The 20,133-nt window shown below is 37.5% G+C and overlaps 1 protein-coding gene across 2 annotated transcripts; it reads left to right on the top strand.

Annotated features, from left to right (window-relative positions):
* Nucleotides 1-622: 622 nt before the first annotated feature.
* On the top strand, nt 623-19,551 carry LOC126203842 (alpha-tocopherol transfer protein-like). 2 transcript variants are annotated; one of them, XM_049938216.1, is made up of 7 exons: nt 623-768; nt 2,839-2,973; nt 5,410-5,566; nt 9,212-9,464; nt 9,755-9,865; nt 9,992-10,097; nt 19,092-19,551. In XM_049938216.1, exons 2-7 carry the CDS (start codon nt 2,895-2,897, stop codon nt 19,244-19,246), a joined length of 861 nt encoding a protein of 286 aa, XP_049794173.1. In that variant the 5' UTR covers nt 623-768; nt 2,839-2,894; the 3' UTR covers nt 19,247-19,551. The 2 variants fall into 2 exon arrangements, with proteins under 2 accessions (XP_049794173.1, XP_049794174.1); XM_049938217.1 differs by having other exon boundaries at nt 761-800.
* Nucleotides 19,552-20,133: the final 582 nt, after the last annotated feature.

The raw sequence follows: 20,133 nt of genomic DNA, 5'->3' as shown, positions 1-20,133 counted from the left end.
TGATTCGCAAGCAACTTGTGTGCACTTATACAATATGTTTTGTTACTTATGTGGCTTTTAAAAGTAACTTAGTTTAATACTGAATGGCTGATTAATCATAAACTGGTCTGACTTGCTGCAATGTAAAAATATTTGTGTCAGTCAAAAACTGACCTGAAAATTATCTTTTCCAGCAAATGTAAGTAAACACTATCTGTGCCAATAAGAAAAAAGAAATAGATTGCAGTAGCTTTCTAAACATTACAAATGTTTCCAAATACATTTCTCTTTAAATCACTAGTAACCAGTAGGAATTAAAGAGCAAAATATTTTGCTTCTTTTTCCAAATTTTATCCACATTTCAACTTAAAGAATTTTGTGAAGTTCTAAGATTAATAATATATGGATATAGGAAGTTCCAAATATCTTGCTCAGATATCACTTAACATTCATAAATTCAAGTACCATAATTTAAATCCCCTTCTAATGCAGATTAGGTTGAATAGCTATTAATTTATATCAGAAAACATTACACTTTCTCTCTCTCTGTCTGTCTCTTTTTCTCTCACTTTCTCTTACCTGAATGAAACTTAGCAAGGACAAGTGTACCCATGAAATAGTAGTTTTACTCAATGACCTGGAGGCAAAGTATTAAAGAGCAGCTAAGCTTACAATCTTGAGAGGTATGAATCTTATCTCTTGCACCAAGTGAAGAGTGGACTCTGCTTAGCAGGTGAGCCTGTGGCTGCAGTCCTGTTTCAGCTGTGTACAAAGAAGGAGCTCTGACAGGTTAGACAAATAATTGTATCTAATAGCTGCAGGTACATTTACTGATATACATTAAGCAAGTTGATTAGTATATGTCTATCTTTTATAATTATTGGGATATGGTTTTTCATATATTATTTTGGATTTACTCCTAGGACATAAATTTTACATCCTTTTTCACTATGGTCTGCAAATAACTTTATCAGGAAATGAACCTCTTGTAATGGTAGCAAGTTAAACTATGCACCCTCACAGAGATTCAGCTATGTTGATTTGCTTTTGTAAATGGTATAAATGTTAGGCAGCTTACGTGACTTGAAATAATACAATAAAAAAGGTTGCAAGCCAGTTTTTCAATAGTCAGTAGAAAGATCTAAGAAGCCTTTTCTAATTGTACAATTCAGTTTCTGCTTGTCTAGAGTGATGTACAATATTTAATAAATATTTGAGTGCACTGATTATTCCTGAACAGTGATAATAACTATGTGTATGAAAAAATATCTTTATTTAAGAGAGGAACAGAAAATTTGCCCACACTCAGGGCAGACTCAATGAAGTTTAATGGCATCCTTAATGAAAAAGTATGCCTATTTTCGTAGTAATTTTAATACATTTAACTAGCTGAACTGATTAGTGTTGTAAAAAAAAAGTATTTCATGCATCAAAAGATGGTTCATTCAATTTTATTCACCCACCAGCTCATATACTTTACAGTACACTTTAGATGGAAGTACATATTACTGATTACTTTTATAGTTCTGTAAAACAATGTATAATATATGTATATAGTACTAAACTCATTAGTAGCAATTCCCACATTGTCAAGAACTGACAAACGTTCATTGGGTGATAACCATGCTTGAATATATAAGGGCATACAGGTACTAACATTGGTAAACTACTGTTAATACAGTTGGACATTAGCACTCAATGGCTGAAGGTTTGTTTTAAGAATGTAATGCCTACTGAAATGCTCTGACCTTTGAACTAATTTATAAAGTTGACTTTAGGAGAACCTGGAATTTAACGTGTAATCTGAAGTACAGTACAACTTAATACTTTTCACATACACAATTATATCACATCTACAAATCATTAACAGATCTGTATCATCAAATAAATTGTAGCCATTAAAAAATGGATTAGCAGGATCTTCACATCTCAAGCAAATAAAGTTGAAAAGTTGAATAGTATACAATCTTTAAGCGGCGCAGAATTCTAAGTTATTTTTGAGGAAGAATTGTCCAATCATATTGTTAGTGATTTTGGTTCTGAAGATGACTAGATAAGTAATTGTGATAGCTTGAAAAGTTTTGACCTGTAAAACTTTAAGATGGAAGAATTAACACCTCAGATACCTCCCATATTAGAATGAATAATACAGGTACATTGACTGAGATTTTTTCCATGCATAAAGCCTGAAAAAAAAAAAAAAAAAAAAAAAAGAAAAAAAAAAAAAAAAACCTATTCCTAAAACCGTGATTCTATTGAATAAATTTTGCCGACAGATGTAAAGAATAATCATGAAACACAATTTTCTTTTAGCAATTACTGTGCAGATATAGAAATTTTCAGTTTGCATAAATTTTAATAAACTGAATTTTCCCATCACAAAAAGGTGTATGACATGAAAAAAATAGCTACACCTTCATTACTGTTAATAATACCACTTATATTGAGAAAATCATATTCAGTGCCTAGGTAAGTACTGCCATATCTGTGACAAAAACATGTTAACAAATTGCATTTTACATTGAAAACTGATACAAATAGACAGTGAAAAATATATTCCTGTATAATTAGTTTTTACAGCAAGTAGGACTATGGAATTATTAATACACTTGCAAATGGTGTTGGTAGTAGTATAACATGTAAACTAAATTTGTACCGAACTGTGGCACAGGAAGTACAAAATACTTAAGATGTCTTTTGATAAAGACAGGTTTTTGCAACAGAACCCACAAAATGATGATGGGAACTAGAATACTGTGCTAATAATATATATAGTACTCATCACAATGGCAATAAAACAGTTATAATGATTTCTTCATAATTTATTATTATATGGGCAATGAAATATTTTTGTTGCAGGTGCACTTCTGGCAAACGTTTTATAACAGTTTCACAGTAAAATCAATAATACCAAAATGAGTGGAGTTAAAAAAGAGGATATGGAAGCACTTCGGGAATGGCTGAAGAAGCAGCCACACCTTCCATCTCTTCCAGGTGAGCAACATACTGAACTAGTATATGTTTCATAGACAGCAAATTATTTAAACATATTTATCTGCGTATAACTGGTCTGATGAATATATAATTTATGCCACTGAATAAAGAATATAAATATTTTTATTCTTAATGCTTTAGCTATGTGTGTAAATGAAAGAGAAAAAGTGAGCTTAAAAAAATTCGAATTGAGTGGTTCCTGAAAGATGAAAACGTGGAAAACTGAGGAGAACATGCTGGAAAGAAAAGTAGGATATCGCAGAAAACAGGCAGTTGAGGGGTGACAGTGTTCATTGTAGAGACTTTGGTGATAATGGATGTAGGTAACAGAAAATACTGTGAATCACACATAAAAAAATTACAAGGACAATGCTACAAACTTAATGTTTCACTGGATTGTAACAAAAAAAAAAAAAAAAAAAAAAAAAAAAAAAAAAAAAAACTGTGATCTCTCAAATGATATAACTAACAGCCAAATGTGAACAAAAGAAATCAGGAAGAATGTGATGAATCTGTTCAATGCATCAGGCTTCTCATGCGGTGTCACTAAGGATCTTGGAAGATGAACATCTGTTGAACTGCAAAGCTAACAGATTCATCAGGCATATAAGGAAGAAAGTCATCTAAGGCCAGTAGTTGTGTAGCACTGACACAATCATGTACTAGCTGGAAAAATATCTTAAAAGCCTTTGCAGTGAACATTGGAGAACAGCAGACACCTCATTCACACCCTGTTGCATTTGTTCAGTGCCTCATTTAATTATGGCTCTAGAATGTTAATGTTAATGTTATTGTTATTTTTGATACTACTTCCTTCTGTACAAAATTACCACCTTTGAAATCAATGGAACTATTAGGACCAAGTGAGGGGTGTAACAGCACGATATTCGACTCACGTCTAGTAGAATGGTAGCTCAAATTGCAATCCATCCATAAATCCATCTATATTTGAGTTTTCCTTGGTTTCTGGAAATTGCATAAGGCAGACATTGGAAGCTGTCCAATTTCCTTTCCCATTCCCCCTTAATTCAAGCTAGTGCTCCACCTCTAATGACCTCATCATTGATGGCACTTTATAACTAATAGGTGAAAAGTTCAATTATCATTTGCCAAACTCTTCGGGAACACCACATATTGGCTAACAGACAATCTTATGCACAAATTAATGAGAGGGCTATCAAGTTCTAGCAAACTTATATATGGAACAGTATGAGCGAAGGCACTAGAACCTTAAAGGATATGACTTTCAAAATGACAGAGAGCAGCAATCAGTCATCATTTCCTTTTTAGCTTTATTAAGCAGAGCCAGATTTTGGGTAGTAACTGCCCATTATCAATGCAGTATTTTAGAGTTTTAACACATGGCCTAGCACATCTTCCCCCATATTTTGGGCTCCTGTCACATTTCATTCAAGTCTTGAATGAACTCTAAGAAATATGGCTCTGCTTTAATAAAGCTAGAAAGGAAATGACAGCTGACTGCTGCTCTCTGTCATTTTTAAAGCAATTTATTTCTATCAACATGTGGAAAATATTTGAATGTTGTGACCAAATGGAATGGAAAAACTTTATGATTTCTCAGAATATCTAAAATATATCTATCCTGATATAAAATTTGTGATATAACTTAAAAAAAGAGGCAGCTACCTTTTCTTCATGTTTTAGTTAAGGGAAGAGTAAATGGATCCTTTGGCCACAGCATATCCAGAAAATGAACATACACCAACTTCTGTCACCATGTCTCAAGCCATCATAATCATCCATCAAAAAGAAATGCCATGCTGAACGTTCTGATCCAGATTTGCAAACTGTCAGAGTTGTAGAGCTCTTTTGAAGGACTGTGACATATATGAATAATATTTGGGGGAAAGGGTACTCAGCTCGACAAATGGTGGTACATTCTGAGTGAATTCAACACTTATGGAAGAGATCAAGTCTGAGAAAGAAAACATACAACAATGTCATTTATCTGCATTATGCTGATCTAGTCTAAAAAATCAGCAATGTTTTTACAAACACAGTGTTCACATTTGATACTCACCACAAGAGATAAAAAAATCTACATTTTAATGCTAAAAATAACCAAATGGTGGAATGAATACTGGGTGTCAAATTTGGCTTTCAAGTGGATGTGTGGTACCATCCATACCTCAAAATCTTGAAGTCCAAGTAGATTAACTTCGATAATAACATACAGTTACAAAGGTTATGCCACAGAGAATGAGAAACATACATACAATTAATTCAGGATTAATATTCAAAAATATAATATTTTAAATTAAAACATCCAGTGCACACCTCACAACAAAAGTAAGATTTGCAAGTATCATTTGTAGAGCAAAAAGGTCTGGTTGAAACTGTTGTTGCAAACACCACCTTTATATCAATAATTAAAAAGTTTACTGTTTGAAAACTGATTTGTACTCTCTATTGCAGATGATCAACTGGTGATTTTCCTGCACAGCTGTTATTACAGCATTGAACGTGCGAAGCAAGCACTTGATGTCTGCTACACAGTAAGGACACATGCACCTGAAGTTTTTTCAGACAGAGACCCAAAGTTGCCCAAGGTTCAGGCAGCTATGAATGTCATGTAAGCATTGATTTTTTTGTTTTCAGATGTGATAGAACTATTCAAATTGATGAAGTTTTCCGCCAACTATTGCCATGAATGCAACTGTTACAAATATGAGCCATTTACTTCAGAATATGTCTCAAAATGTGCCACAGATTGCCAATAATAATGCTATGCTTTACAATTTGTGAAGAATATACATATGAATTTTAAAGTTACAGGTGAAATAAGTGTCATCTCCCCATGATTATTTATCATGGAATATCAACAATGTAGGAAAAAACAAATTGCTATTTACTGTTAAGAAGACACATCAAGTTGCAAACAGGCACAATTAAAAGACACTTACATAAAGCTTTTGGCCACAGCCTTCATCATTAAAAGAGAGACACACACCATTCACACATACAAGCAAGCATATGTGCACATGGCCAGAAGCTCCAGCACAAATCAAATCAAATCAATCTGGCCTGAGATGCTGAAGTTGGGAGTAATGTGTGCATGAGGTGTGCTTGCTTGAATGTGTGTGAATGGAGTGTGTCTCTCTTTTACTGATGAAGACTGTGATCGATAGCTTTATGTCTTTTAATTGTGCCTGTCTGCTATGTGATGTGTCTTCTTTATGGTAAGTAGCAATCTGGAGTTTCCATTGTTTGATGTTATGGGGAGTACACCAATAAGAGGCATACACTCAACAATACTTGGACAGCTAAGACAAGTATTTTATGTGAATCCCAGCAAACAACTTCTCTCTCAGTGTCACTATATAATACAAATTAAAACTTATGAGAGTTATTTATTTCTCCTATAAACAGTAAGCCTACATTTCTTTGCTTACTAGATGAACATGCTAACATTTTTTGCATAATTTCTGTCTTTGCTTTCTCATGAGGCAATTTCTGAGGTTATGAGTCTGACTATGAGTTCAGTAAAAATGTTTATTGTACAAATGAGAATTTCGTGTATATTTGTACAATACAACTCAAGGGCTTTTTATTTGTTTTATTTATTATTTTTTCTTACTTTTGTATGAAGAGTAATTTGATTACAGTGTTATTCATTTCAAATATTAGAGCAGTTTGAAGTAAACAACGATAAACTTTACTGCAAGACAGGATATAGACATTACATACATATGGATTCATGGGTTCTGCATCCTTGTTGAAGATGCAAATTAGCACTTTTATTTCTGATGCCAATATTTTTTAGTTTGTCCACAGACCTTACAGGAGACTTATAAATGACAGAATTTTTAAACTAAAATATAACCTGGAATTAATAGACTCTCCTTTCACAAATTATCGTAACATTTTGATTCTGAGTTCAAAAACCCCATTTTACTGTAGAAAAGACTGTAATTAAGCATATACCCATACAACAGACATAACTAAATTTTCTACATCAATAAGTTTTTTTTGTGTATGCAATGTACTGGAATGCTTTTGAAGCCCACTGTTGTTCATTCCAAAGACACCAGTTATGTAACTAATACAATATACAAGGTTCTTTTGCTACTATAATGATATTTAATCTTCAGCTTTCAATTAAGTTATGACACACTGATGGTGGAATTTATTTTCATTCTTCCCATTGATATAGTGAATAGATGTTATTGGGTTCTTAGATGAATTAATGGAGTATGTAATAATTTCCTGAGTTCATAACAAAGATGTTCAACTGGAATCATGTAGAAGCTTTGAACAGAATTATCCAGCAGAGCTACCTGGTTTTATGCAAATGATACTGCAAAGGAACATTTTTAGTGGTTTGAATGGAAACTAATACTTCAGTCTCGGAAGCATGCTATTACCTAAAACTCTTTCATATACACCATTTTATTTATTAACACTAAAACTAATATTCAAAGTCTAAAATATTTCATGTTACTATCAAATTTCAGTTTCTTTTTTTTTTCAACTATGCTAGCAAAGTTTTCTATTACCTTGGCTTGCCTTAACCATAAGAAATAAAAGATAATGATGATATCAGATCTTCAGGCTTACTGTTCTGAAACACATATGTCTGCTTTCTTGGAACAGAACTTGCCTCTTTGTGATCTACACAATTATCAAAATTAGTGAATTTTATAATAAATCCACCACATTTTATCCTAATTAACTACATTAAAAGGTTAAAGTCTGTGTTTATGAGATTCGTATTAGATAATTGCGACTGCCTAGCAACTGTTTTCACTGCATAATATTTATCATATTTGATGGCTTGCTTTTATCAGTTAAATTTCCTTCATCAAAATTTTGAAATAAGAGGTATTAGCTGTTTTATATACAACTGTGAACATGGTTCAAATCACTGGATATAAAGGCCTGCTACAGATTATAAGACTGTTGCATTTCTTGTCTTAATTTTCTATTGAAATAACGGCTAAATTAAAACTTTTTGTGATAAATAAAGAATGGTTTATACAGCTCAGTGTTTTTTATTTTTTCAAATGTTTTTTTTCTTTCTTGTAGCATTGCACATTGTTTACTACATTGAAATCAGATATCACAACTATTTCATCATTTGTTTTCACAATACTGAGTTTCTGTTCTAAAACCTGTTCTTTTCTTTAATAGTCAATAGTTCCTAGTGCCTATAATTTACAATGTCTGGTGAGTGCTATAAACAATTGACTGAAGAATTATAATGCTAAAATTATGTTATTGTAACTAGATAGATAAAAAATCTACTCACCAAGAGGTGGCAGGGGAACATATATATAAGAAGTAGTACAGTTTGCAAGCTTTCGAAGACAGTGGGTCCTTCTTCTGGTAGAAGGGTTAAAGGGGAAGAGAGAGGGGTGATGGAAAAGGACTGGTGAGGTCTACGAAAAGGGAGAAAATTTGGAAAAGTTGCCCAGAATGCCGGGTCAGGGAAGACCTACCAGATAGGATAAGAATGAAACAGTTTACTTTTTCCTTGTCTCATAGTATTCATTTCAGATTTATTACATATTGAAAACATTAGCTAAAGTTTATACAGCCCCTCCTAAAATGGTAATCGACCAACCACCCAACATACATAATATCCTGGTCTATTGCTATGCCACTTATACTTCAAACCTCTTGCCACAGGGGTCAAATCCCTGCAGAAGAATCAGGTGCAAGATCTGCCCAGTTCATCCAGCTAGAATGTAACAAACTTATCCTATCTCATCAGAGGTAGGACCACCTGTGGTAGCAGCTGAGTCATATACGAGCTCTGTTGCAATTTCTGCACAGCATTTTTACATTGGTGTGACCACCAATCAGTTGCCCACCAGAATGAATGCTACAGTCACACTGTGGACAAGAGGAGAGTTGAACATCCAGTGGTGGAACACGCTGTTGATCATAACATGCTCAAGTTCAATGGCTGTTTGGCGACACATGCCATCTGGATCCTTCCCACCTGTATTATGTTTTCTGAACTATGTAGATGGCAGTTATCCTTGTTACATATCCTTCATTCCTGTAATTCTCCTGGCCTAACTATCCACTATCCCACTGCACCCACATCCTCTAGCCAACAGCCCAGCTTCCCAACCACTCAGCATTAAGGGACTATATATTATATTAATGGAATTTTTTCCTCAAAATTAAATGCTAACATTATTGAACATAAATTTTTTATTTCTAAAGTAAGCTACAATAATGATTTATGGTATAATTTGACTTTTTACAGTGAGGCCTGCAAACTGCCACACAAAGATGAGAAGGGAAACACAGTGATTTTGACACGTCTCAAGGATAATGATCCCTCAAAATTTGATTTCGATGAAATTGTAAAGGCAGCTCTGTTGGGTCTTGAAATAATAATAAGGGATGAGCCCACAGCTGAAGGTTATGTCTTCCTGTTTGACCAGACTGGGTTTTCTCTTCAACATATTGCCAGAATATCTGTGAACACAATCAGGAAATTTTTTGTATATGTTCAGGTATATGTTAACATCAATACACTTTACTGACATATCACTTTACAGGTAAATATTAAATTCTAGAAGTTAGCACTTTCTTAATACTAAAAACACTTTGTAAATCAATGAAACAGTTCCTAATTAAACTGTGAGGGACATTTTATACTCCACAATAATTGTAATAGTCATGTGCAGTGATTGGCTGGGAGTCCCTCCCACAAAATTCCATACAAGCTTTAGGTTATGGTTAAGAATTTAGTTATTTCCTTTGGTATATGGCTTTCTTTCAGATGTTCTTTTTCTGTGAATAGGAAGGCTTTCCACTTAGAATGAAAGCTGTACATGTCATCAACACAACATCTGTCATTGACAAGATCATGATGCTTATCAAACCATTCCTTAATAAGGAACTGGCCGCAATAGTAAGTGAAATAATTTTTTTTGCCTTTGCTTTTGATTTTTCAACACTAAGTCACTGTAGGAAATGTGTTACACTTTATAAGTACACAAAAGAGATGGGTTGCATTAAGATTAATCTTGTTTTACAGCTTTACTTCCATAAGGCAGATAATGCAGACTTCTACAAGGTGTATAACAAGGAGTGGATGCCAAAGGATTATGGTGGCAAAGAGAAATCTGTTGCTGAATTAAGTGGTATGAGTAACAGTAATTCTGTGACTTCATTTGCTGAATTAAGTGATGTGAATAACTGTAGTTTTGCATTTTTCTGTTATGGAATTGAACCAAGGTTGACAGCTGCAGGACACTGCTTAAACATTTTCATTTGTAAAAAGCTGTAGATGGAGACCATGTTCTGACTACAGTAAGCAGATTCAAATGTATGTAGGTGCAGCACTCATGCAGATGTGGAAAGACATGCACAAGGCAGAGTAGCATAGAAAGCTGTATCAGACCAATCTTTGAAGTGAAGAATACAAAAACTACACCATAGAATGGTACCTGTGTGGCTTACAACCTAGCTTTAGGAATTTTAAAGTTTTTCTTTATGAAGTCAGGGAGTTGGGATCATAGTGAATTAATTGGATTGTGAGTCAGCTCTTTCGATTTATAGTTTCTGTGCTCTTTAGATTGATGGTTCACCTAAACTGTCACTAATGCATTTGATCAGAGTATATTTGCTATGACACACATGATTGTGCTTTAGTGTTGCTGTGACAGATCACATCTCAGATAAATATCTGCATTTAAATCTGTGCCTACATACATACTTTGCAAGCCATCATATGGTGCATTGTGAAGGGTACCTTTTACTGCTACTAGTCATTCCCTTTTCTGTTCCACTCAAAAATGGAGTGAGGGAAACATAACTGTCTACATGCATCCATACAAGTCCTAATTCCTCATACCTTGTCTTTATGGTCCTTACGTGAAATGTTTATTGGTGGCAGTAAAATCATTCTGTAGTCAGTCACAAATTCTAGTTCTCTAAATTTGCTTAATACTCTCTTCCATGCAGGAATTCCTATCTGAGTTCATGAAGCACCTCCATAACACTCATGCATTGATCGAACTGTCTGGTAACAAATCTAGCAGCACACCTCTGAATCGATTTAGTGTCTTCCTTTAACCTGAACTCATATGAATCCCAAAAGCTTATGTGCTCATTCTATCTCATATCACTTTGCAATGTTATGTCTAGATATTTAATCAATGTGACTGTCAAGCAGCACATGACTAATACTGTATTAAAATATTACTGGATTCTTTTTCAAACTCATCTACATTAACTTACATTTTTCTACATTTAGAGTAAGCTGCCATTCACCACACCAAACAGAAAATCTATCTAAGTCATCCCTATCCTCCTACAGTCACACAATGACAAAAATTTTCATTACACTACATCATCATTAGTTAACAGTCACAGTTCATAAAGAACTAGAGTGGTCCTATCACATATACTTAATTAAATTGGTGACAGTATCATCTGTCTGCACACATGTAATGAAATTGTTGTTAGTGACAGCACCATTTCTCCTTTCTTCTATTGGATATAAGTTGCAAATAAATCAGCTAGAAGGTAGTGATAACTTAACAGTGAATGTCTTGCCAGGGTGGCACAAACTTGTCTCCTCATATTGGAGTCATTGGTGGTGTATATTCAACTTCAGGAAGCTGTCACTGCAAAACATTAAAACTGACAAAGGCTGTGGCCTGCTGCTGACAAATAAGGTGCAGTGTTACATGTACCCCACCTTAGAGATTGCAAACCAGATGGCCAAGCTGCACTAAAGACAAATTTGTTGTTTCTATTAATGAGGTTGCCATCAGGTATGAACGACAGTGTGTTTCCACCTCCTAATACAGCCTGTAAGATTAGTTAGCGGTAGCTGCTTCTGGGATCAATTGTAATTTACTAAAGGCTTTAACAGAGCTTCGTATGTCATTCTCAGTGAGTAGAAACTGATAGAGGTGAAAGTATGTGCATGCATGCCACAAGGAAGTGTGATACAATTATTATTGTTCCTTACTTGAATTAGTGATATGGCAGATATCAGCAGTTCTTCGAGATTAGTCGAGGATATTGCAGTTATAAGCAGGAAAGGAGGGATGGGGAGGGGGTGGAAGGGGGTTTTCATTAGAAAACTGTTGTGAAATATGGAAAGACATGCAGACACTGTTGTTTGCTGAAAATATTGCAAGGCCAACATCATCAGCGACATCCATTTGACACCTGTTGCTGCATATACCCAGGTCTCTTTCAGAATTTTGCATTTTTTTGCATTCTTCAACTACACATGTCCACATTGCCCCCCAGATGTTTTATGATGCCATCCACTCAGTTCCAGTAAGTTCTCATTGTATCATTTTCTAATTTTTTGAATTCAAGAAAAGTATTTCCATTTACTACCTATTTGCATGGCTACATGATCAGCTCACCACCATGTCATGTTCATAATTGCCTCTTGCACTCCCTGGCCCATTTGATTGTTTTCCTTCCTCTCCCAGTTATCCTTGACATACGTATCTCCACTACTGATAATGCAGACCAAAAGCAATTTCTGATGTCTGTCTCGTCTTCAGTAGCACTAAGGAAAAGAAAATCATTTTCAGTTTGTTCACTACCCAGTACAGGGTATTGCAGGTTTCTAGAGGTTGGAGAGGGGACATAGCAGATGAAGTTTTGGTAAGGAATCCTTGCCTGGAAATGTACCATTTGGATATAAAATAAATTTGAAGTCTGGATTTTTTTCAAATCTCAAACTTCATTGTACACACATAAGCTGAGAAGAGGGCACTGTAGTTCCTGTTGTAATTATGACATCACACAACAGCTTCATCCAGCTACAACAACAGCTGAGAGAAATTGGTACTTTTGAAACTAGGAAGGCTGGCTGTGGTGTTCCACACATGTTCTGCACTCTTGACTTTGGAGAGGACATCCTTTGTCACATAGAAGAAATCATGAGGACAAGTACTCAAAATGTTGCCTATCGCACATGCTCCTACAGCACATAGATTGGGGCCCATTGTCTCCACTGTGTGTGTGCTGTGAAGAGGGAGATTTGAAGTGTCTCAATCTTCAAACTTACTTTATATCCAAGTGGCACATTTGTGGACATGGCTTCCATATCAAAACTTCATCTACCAAGTCCCCTCTCCAACCCTTAGAAACATGCAATAGGAATTTTGAGTCACCCTGTATAATTTTTATCACGTTCTAATTCATTTCCAAGCCTATTTTCAAGCTTTGCCTAGTATGTCCTTTCACAAGTGGTTAAATACACTCCTGGAAATTGAAATAAGAACACCGTGAATTCATTGTCCCAGGAAGGGGAAACTTTATTGACACATTCCTGGGGTCAGATACATCACATGATCACACTGACAGAACCACAGGCACATAGACACAGGCAACAGAGCATGCACAATGTCGGCACTAGTACAGTGTATATCCACCTTTCGCAGCAATGCAGGCTGCTATTCTCCCATGGAGACGATCTTAGAGATGCTGGATGTAGTCCTCTGGAACGGCTTGCCATGCCATTTCCACCTGGTGCCTCAGTTGGACCAGCGTTCGTGCTGGACGTGCAGACCGCGTGAGACGACGCTTCATCCAGTCCCAAACATGCTCAATGGGGGACAGATCCGGAGATCTTGCTGGCCAGGGTAGTTGACTTACACCTTCTAGAGCACGTTGGGTGGCACGGGATACATGCGGACGTGCATTGTCCTGTTGGAACAGCAAGTTCCCTTGCCGGTCTAGGAATGGTAGAATGATGGGTTCGATGATGGTTTGGATGTACCGTGCACTATTCAGTGTCCCCTCGACGATCACCAGTGGTGTACGGCCAGTGTAGGAGATCGCTCCCCACACCATGATGCCGGGTGTTGGCCCTGTGTGCCTCGGTCGTATGCAGTCCTGATTGTGGCGCTCACCTGCACGGCGCCAAACACGCATACGACCATCATTGGCACCAAGGCAGAAGCGACTCTCATCGCTGAAGACGACACGTCTCCATTCGTCCCTCCATTCACGCCTGTCGCGACACCACTGGAGGTGGGCTGCACGATGTTGGGGCGTGAGCGGAAGACGGCCCAACGGTGTGCGGGACCGTAGCCCAGCTTCATGGAGACGGTTGCGAATGGTCCTCGCCGATACCCCAGGAGCAACAGTGTCCCTAATTTGCTGGGAAGTGGCGGTGCGGTCCCCTACGGCACTGCATAGGATCCTACGGTCTTGGCGTGCATCCGTGCGTCGCTGCGGTCCGGTCCCAGGTCGACGGGCACGTGCACCTTCCGCCGACCACTGGTGACAACATCGATGTACTGTGGAGACCTCACGCCCCACGTGTTGAGCAATTCGGCGGTACGTCCACCCGGCCTCCCGCATGCCCACTATACGCCCTCGCTCAAAGTCCGTCAACTGCACATACGGTTCACGTCCACGCTGTCGCGGCATGCTACCAGTGTTAAAGACTGCGATGGAGCTCCGTATGCCACGGCAAACTGGCTGACACTGACGGCGGCGGTGCACAAATGCTGCGCAGCTAGCGCCATTCGACGGCCAACACCGCGGTTCCTGGTGTGTCCGCTGTGCCGTGCGTGTGATCATTGCTTGTACAGCCCTCTCACAGTGTCCGGAGCAAGTATGGTGGGTCTGACACACCGGTGTCAATGTGTTCTTTTTTCCATTTCCAGGAGTGTATTATCTATAGTACCAGCAAACAGCAGAATGTCTTCAGCAAAATGAATGTGATTTAATATGTGTATTTACCATGCATTCTTTCTTCAATTTCTCAGCTTAAGGAACTGCTGATATGAACTCTTAACATAAGTAAATAGAATGTCATGCATGTTAACAGGCTAATAGGTCCCATTATTGTGCGATTAAACTTCCCTTAAGTAAAAAGGCCTGAAAAATTACCAGTTCACGACACTGATATGGGTGTGCCAACTGTAAAAATTGTTAGTACACCTAAAGAGGTAATTCCAAAGGATTTAAATATGCTAAATCTCATGTTACTAAATTGTTGAAATGTCTGTAGCAAGATCCCTGAGTTACTCTCCGAAATAAACAGTAGTAATTCCAATATTGTATTAGGTTCTGAAAGCTGGTTGAAACCAGACATAAATAGCAGTGAAATTTTTAACTAGGATTGGACAATGTTTACAAAGGATAGGACTGATGGTATGGGAGGTGGTGTGTTCATTGCAGTTAAAAGCTGTTTAAATGCAATTGAGATCGATACTGGGTGACACTGTGAAAAAGTCTGGATAAATTTATCAATCAGACAAGGAGTGACCATTGTATTAGGATGTTTTTATAGACCACCAGCATCTGCAACAAACATCGCAGAATGTTTCAGGAAAAGTCTTGAGTACTGGTACATAGGAAATAAATATCCAAATTTTCCATTAGGTAGTTATAGTTGGAGGCTTTAATCCGGCATCCATTGACTGGGAAAATTACACGTTTATCACAGGGGGCAGAAGCAAAGACTCGTGTGAAGTTATTCTAGGAGCACTCTCAACATACAACCTTAAGCAATTGGTTAGAAAACCAACTCGAGACGGGAACATATGAGATATATTGGTGACACACAGACACGATCTTTTTGAGGAAGTTAATCTAGAAGAAGGTATTAGCGACCATAATGTCGTTGTGGCTTCTATGTCAGTGGAAACGTACAGTTTTCTTGTTTGGGAAAGAAAATAAAAGTGTCATTAATGAATATCTTCATTGTCAGCTCCAAGCATGCTCCGCGGGACGCGAGGATATTGAGCATCTTTGGTCGGGATTTAAAGGTATTGTCCACAACGTGCTAGAGACATACGTGCCTAGCAAAAATATAGGGAAGGGAAAGAATCCACCTTGGTTCAACAAACGTATTAGAAAGTTGCTGAGAAAGCACAGAATTTTGCACAGTCGTTTTAAACGTAGTCACTGCCCCGCTGACAAACAGAAATTATGCGAAATGAAAGCAGCTGTCAAAAGGTCAATGAGAGATTCTTTTAACGAATTTGAAAGCAATATTTTATCAGATTCTAAAAAATAGCCCCAATAAATTTTGGTCGTACATAAAATCTATGAACGCTACAAATAATTCAATACCTTCTTTTGCTGACAGTACGGGTAAGGTAACGGATGATGATAAACAGAAGGCCGAAATTGTAAACCTAGCTTTCAAAAACTCTTTTACGGTAGAGGACTGCAGCACCATTCCCCCTTTCAAATATCGAACAAACGCAAGGATGAATGACATAGTGTTTAGCGTATCTGGGATTGTAAAACAGTTAAAATCCTTAGACGCCAGGAAAGCATCTGGTCCAGACGGTATCCCCTCAAGATTTTATATTGGGTATGCTACAAATATTGCACCATTCTTATCCATCGTCTATCAGAGATCACTGGAACAGCAGAAAGTTCCTCGGGACTGGAAGAAGTCCCAGGTCATAGCAATCTATAAAAAGGGTAGAAAATCGGATGCACATAATTACCGGCCAATTTCACTGACATCGATTTGTTGTAGAGACGTAGAACATATTTAGTGTTCAGACATAATGACCTTTCTAGACTCTGAGAAGCTCATCTGCAGAAACCAGCACGGTTTTAGGAAACAGCGGTCATGCAAGACACAGCTGGCCCTCTTTGTGCATGCTTTACAAGCTCTGGATATCGGCTCCCAGGTTGATGCCAATTCCTCGACTTTCGAATGACGTTCGAATCAGTTCCGCACCGTAGCTTACTCCAAAAAGTGCGCGCTTACGGTCTATCCGATGACATATGCAGTTGGATAGAAAGTTTTCTAACAGACAGAGAGCAGTATGTCGTCCTGAATAGGGAGACTTCAACAGAAATAAGCGTTAACATCAGGTGTGCCCCAGGGCAGCGTAATAGGTCCGCTGCTTTTTACGATTTATATAAATGATCTGGTTGATGGCATTAACAGCGGCATTAGACTGTTTGCCGATGATGCTGTAGTCTACAGGAAAGTAGTATCACACGAAAGTTGTGAACAAATCAATGATGATTTGCAGACAATAAATGAGTGGTGCAATGACTGGCAGTTATCGCTTAATATTAGTAAGTGTAACCTACTGCGTATAACAAAGCGAAAATCCCCATTAATGTACGAGTACAAAATAAATGCCCAGTCTTTGGAAGTGGTAACATCGGTCAAGTATCTGGGTGTGATTATTCGAAATGATATCAAATGGAATGATCAGATTGCACAAGTAACGGGTAAGGCGAACTCTAGACTGCGGTTTGTTGGTAGCATCCTGAAGCGATGCAGCCCTTCAACAAAGGAAATTGCTTGCAATACTCTAGTTCGTCCAGTCTTAGAGCACTGTTCGTTTGTATGGGACCCTTACCAGTTGGGCCTGAATCAAGAGATTGAGAGGGTCCAAAGAAGAGCGGCAAGATTCGTGACTGGTAAAAATTTAGCCATCGCGAGAGCGTTACAAATCTCATAGAAAGTTTGAAATGGGACACACTTGCAGTTTGACGGCGCGCTAAACGGACGGGGTTGTTGACTAAATTCCAAAATCCGATCTTCGTCGAGGATGTAGAGCATATATTATTTCCACCAACTTTCAAATCGCGCAATGATCACCATTCAAAGATAAGGGAAATTAGAGCTCGTACTGAGGCGTTCAGACAGAGTTGAACAGAGGGAGGGAAATATGACTTTGGCGCGAATAATGCCCTCCTCCACATACCGCTTGGTGGCTAGCGGAGTATACATTGTACATGGTCTGGGTTTTCTGTGGATATAATTCTACTGTGGTATGGATAACAGGTGTGTCACAGTGTGGGAGTGAAACTGGAAACTTGCTCCATAGTTGAATATGTCGGACAAAACGATTCTTGTGGGCAAAACTTCTAAATTGCACACAGATTCACCATGGCATTCTGGTGGGGTATGAACCAAATGCGTCCAACTGTAACGAAATGGTGCCAACAATTTAATCAAGGCCACACCGGAGGGTGATGCTTATCAACAAACAGTGTAGGCAGGTCACTGAAATAATCGCACAACCAGAATACTCATAAAGTAAGAAGCTGTGCCTTGAATTAAGGTTAATGCTAATCTAGCTCATGTGGTGTTGTTTTTGCGATAATATTTTTACAGTTCTTTCACTAATTTTACCTTCACATGCGGTGAATTTTTGCAGTATGTTTGTCTGCCATGCATTGGTAAAGTTTTCATGCGTGTTCAAATTTTTAAATCATTACGATACGGCAATATTCTCACTTTCACCCACCAAATGTTGCAGTGTAGGATTTACAAATTCCACCATTCACTCTGTAGTAAATTCAGGTTTCCCAGCTGATGTAACAAAAGATTTTTTCTAGCTGATGTAAAAAAAAAAGAAATAAATAAATAAATAATAAAAAAAATTACTGTCTTCTGTGTGGCACAGAATTATTGTGTGCCTGTTGCAGTTTTTTATATCCTGAAGTTGAAACTCTTTAAGTTTATAATAAGCTGCAATATACTTTTTCATGTGAGCTGTAAATGGTAATTTATGATCAATTTTGAGAGAGTCTGCAATGCCGGGCAACAGTCACTTCTACTTGCTGGTCATTCGAGCAATGATAAAAATATGTGACTGTAGTTTCCTTGCTCTCCCCAGTTAGTAAAAGTGAGAGCACTCTGATCACTTGATCAGTTTGAGTATGTGCATGGCCTAAGTGAATTGTGATCCAAAGTTTATATTTCAGTTTTACGATTTTTTTCTTGGAAACTGTTAAGAGTCAAGTGTGACGGATAGTTTCAGAATCTTAAGTCATACTGACTATGTTGCTTGGATGATGGTTAAAAAATCATGATGTATTACATATTAGTAATTAAATTAGTCATAAAACATTTCATTAGACGTTACCTTCGTACGGAAGAAATATAAGGAAGTAAAATAATATCTAAAAAATGAGTAAGCTGCATATCGCTGAATAGTTGTGTCGCTGATCACGAGTGGTATGGGCTCTCTATGATTCCTCTGTGCCACATACACTTCACTTCACACTGTCATAACAATAGAGTATGAGAAATGACAGGTTACCTTTCAGTGATAATAACTTTGATTTCTACACGTCTGTTCTGTTGCACGTGTTCTCTTTACTTGCAAAATCATTCAGAAACGTGTAACAAGAATATGTAAATGTAAAATTTTTTGCAGGCGAAATGCGAGAGCTGGTGACTAAGACAGGAGGAAGTTATGTGGAGGCAGAGTCGAAATGGAGAGTGGACGAGAGCAAGAGGCAAGGCAAGCTGAAGACGCAGGGAGACCTCTTCGGTGCAGAAGGCTCCTTCAAGAAGCTGTCCATCGACTGAGAAGTGTGCGGGTGCAGAGAATGAGTCAGCAGCCAGTGAGCTCCTGTCCAGACTTCGCAAGATGCGTGCACTCTTTTTACACAACAGGGGCAAGAAAATCTTGCAGGCTGTATTCAGAAATGGGACTGGTATGTCCTACTTCTAATAAAAGAATGGGATAACATCTACGATATTCACTATGCAGTCTACATTCACTGTTCAGTCAACTGACAGTAGTGTAAATGAAGTTGCGACACTCTCTGTTTGTAAAGATTACCATGTAAAAGAGCTACCATGATACTAAAATATATAACATATACCTGAAATCATGCTGTGTTGACTTCAAAACGACTAGTCAAATTCACCTTAAGATTACCTTCTCTCTCACAAACGAAAATGTTTCTTATCGCACTGATAACGATCATTTGGTTTCAGTTTCAATAATTAATAGAATTCTGCACTCTCGACACAAATTTACATTTAATTCGCTATGAAGCCCCTTCATCATAAGGGGTAACAGTTTCTGTTAGCCTAGATCGTTGGCTAGGGGATGTACAGTAAGCTTCGACTGTCCGTGTGTGGATTATCTAGTTGGCAGATTATCCATGCATTTTTGGAAAATTAGATTTAATATTTTCGTTTAGAACATATTGTTCTGTATGTGACTTACGTTTTACAGCAAAAAGAGGATGCTTGTCCCGTTGTAATCATCAAATACACTTTGTGTCAAACGTAAATAGCTGGCAGGAAGAGAACCCTTTACCACCGAAAGTAGTTGCTGTTGCCTTGTGGCCTGCTTGCACGTGGTAACTATACAGCCTCGTCACAGGGTTAGGCAAACAAGAAAAACAAAAACAAAAAAAGAGAACAATGCCTCCGAATTTTTATATGTGAAAACTCTTAAGGCT

The sequence above is a fragment of the Schistocerca nitens genome, chromosome 9 (genome assembly GCF_023898315.1).
Source record: "Schistocerca nitens isolate TAMUIC-IGC-003100 chromosome 9, iqSchNite1.1, whole genome shotgun sequence".
Lineage (NCBI taxonomy): Eukaryota > Metazoa > Arthropoda > Insecta > Orthoptera > Acrididae > Schistocerca > Schistocerca nitens.
This window is presented reverse-complemented; position numbering and strand designations above follow the sequence as displayed.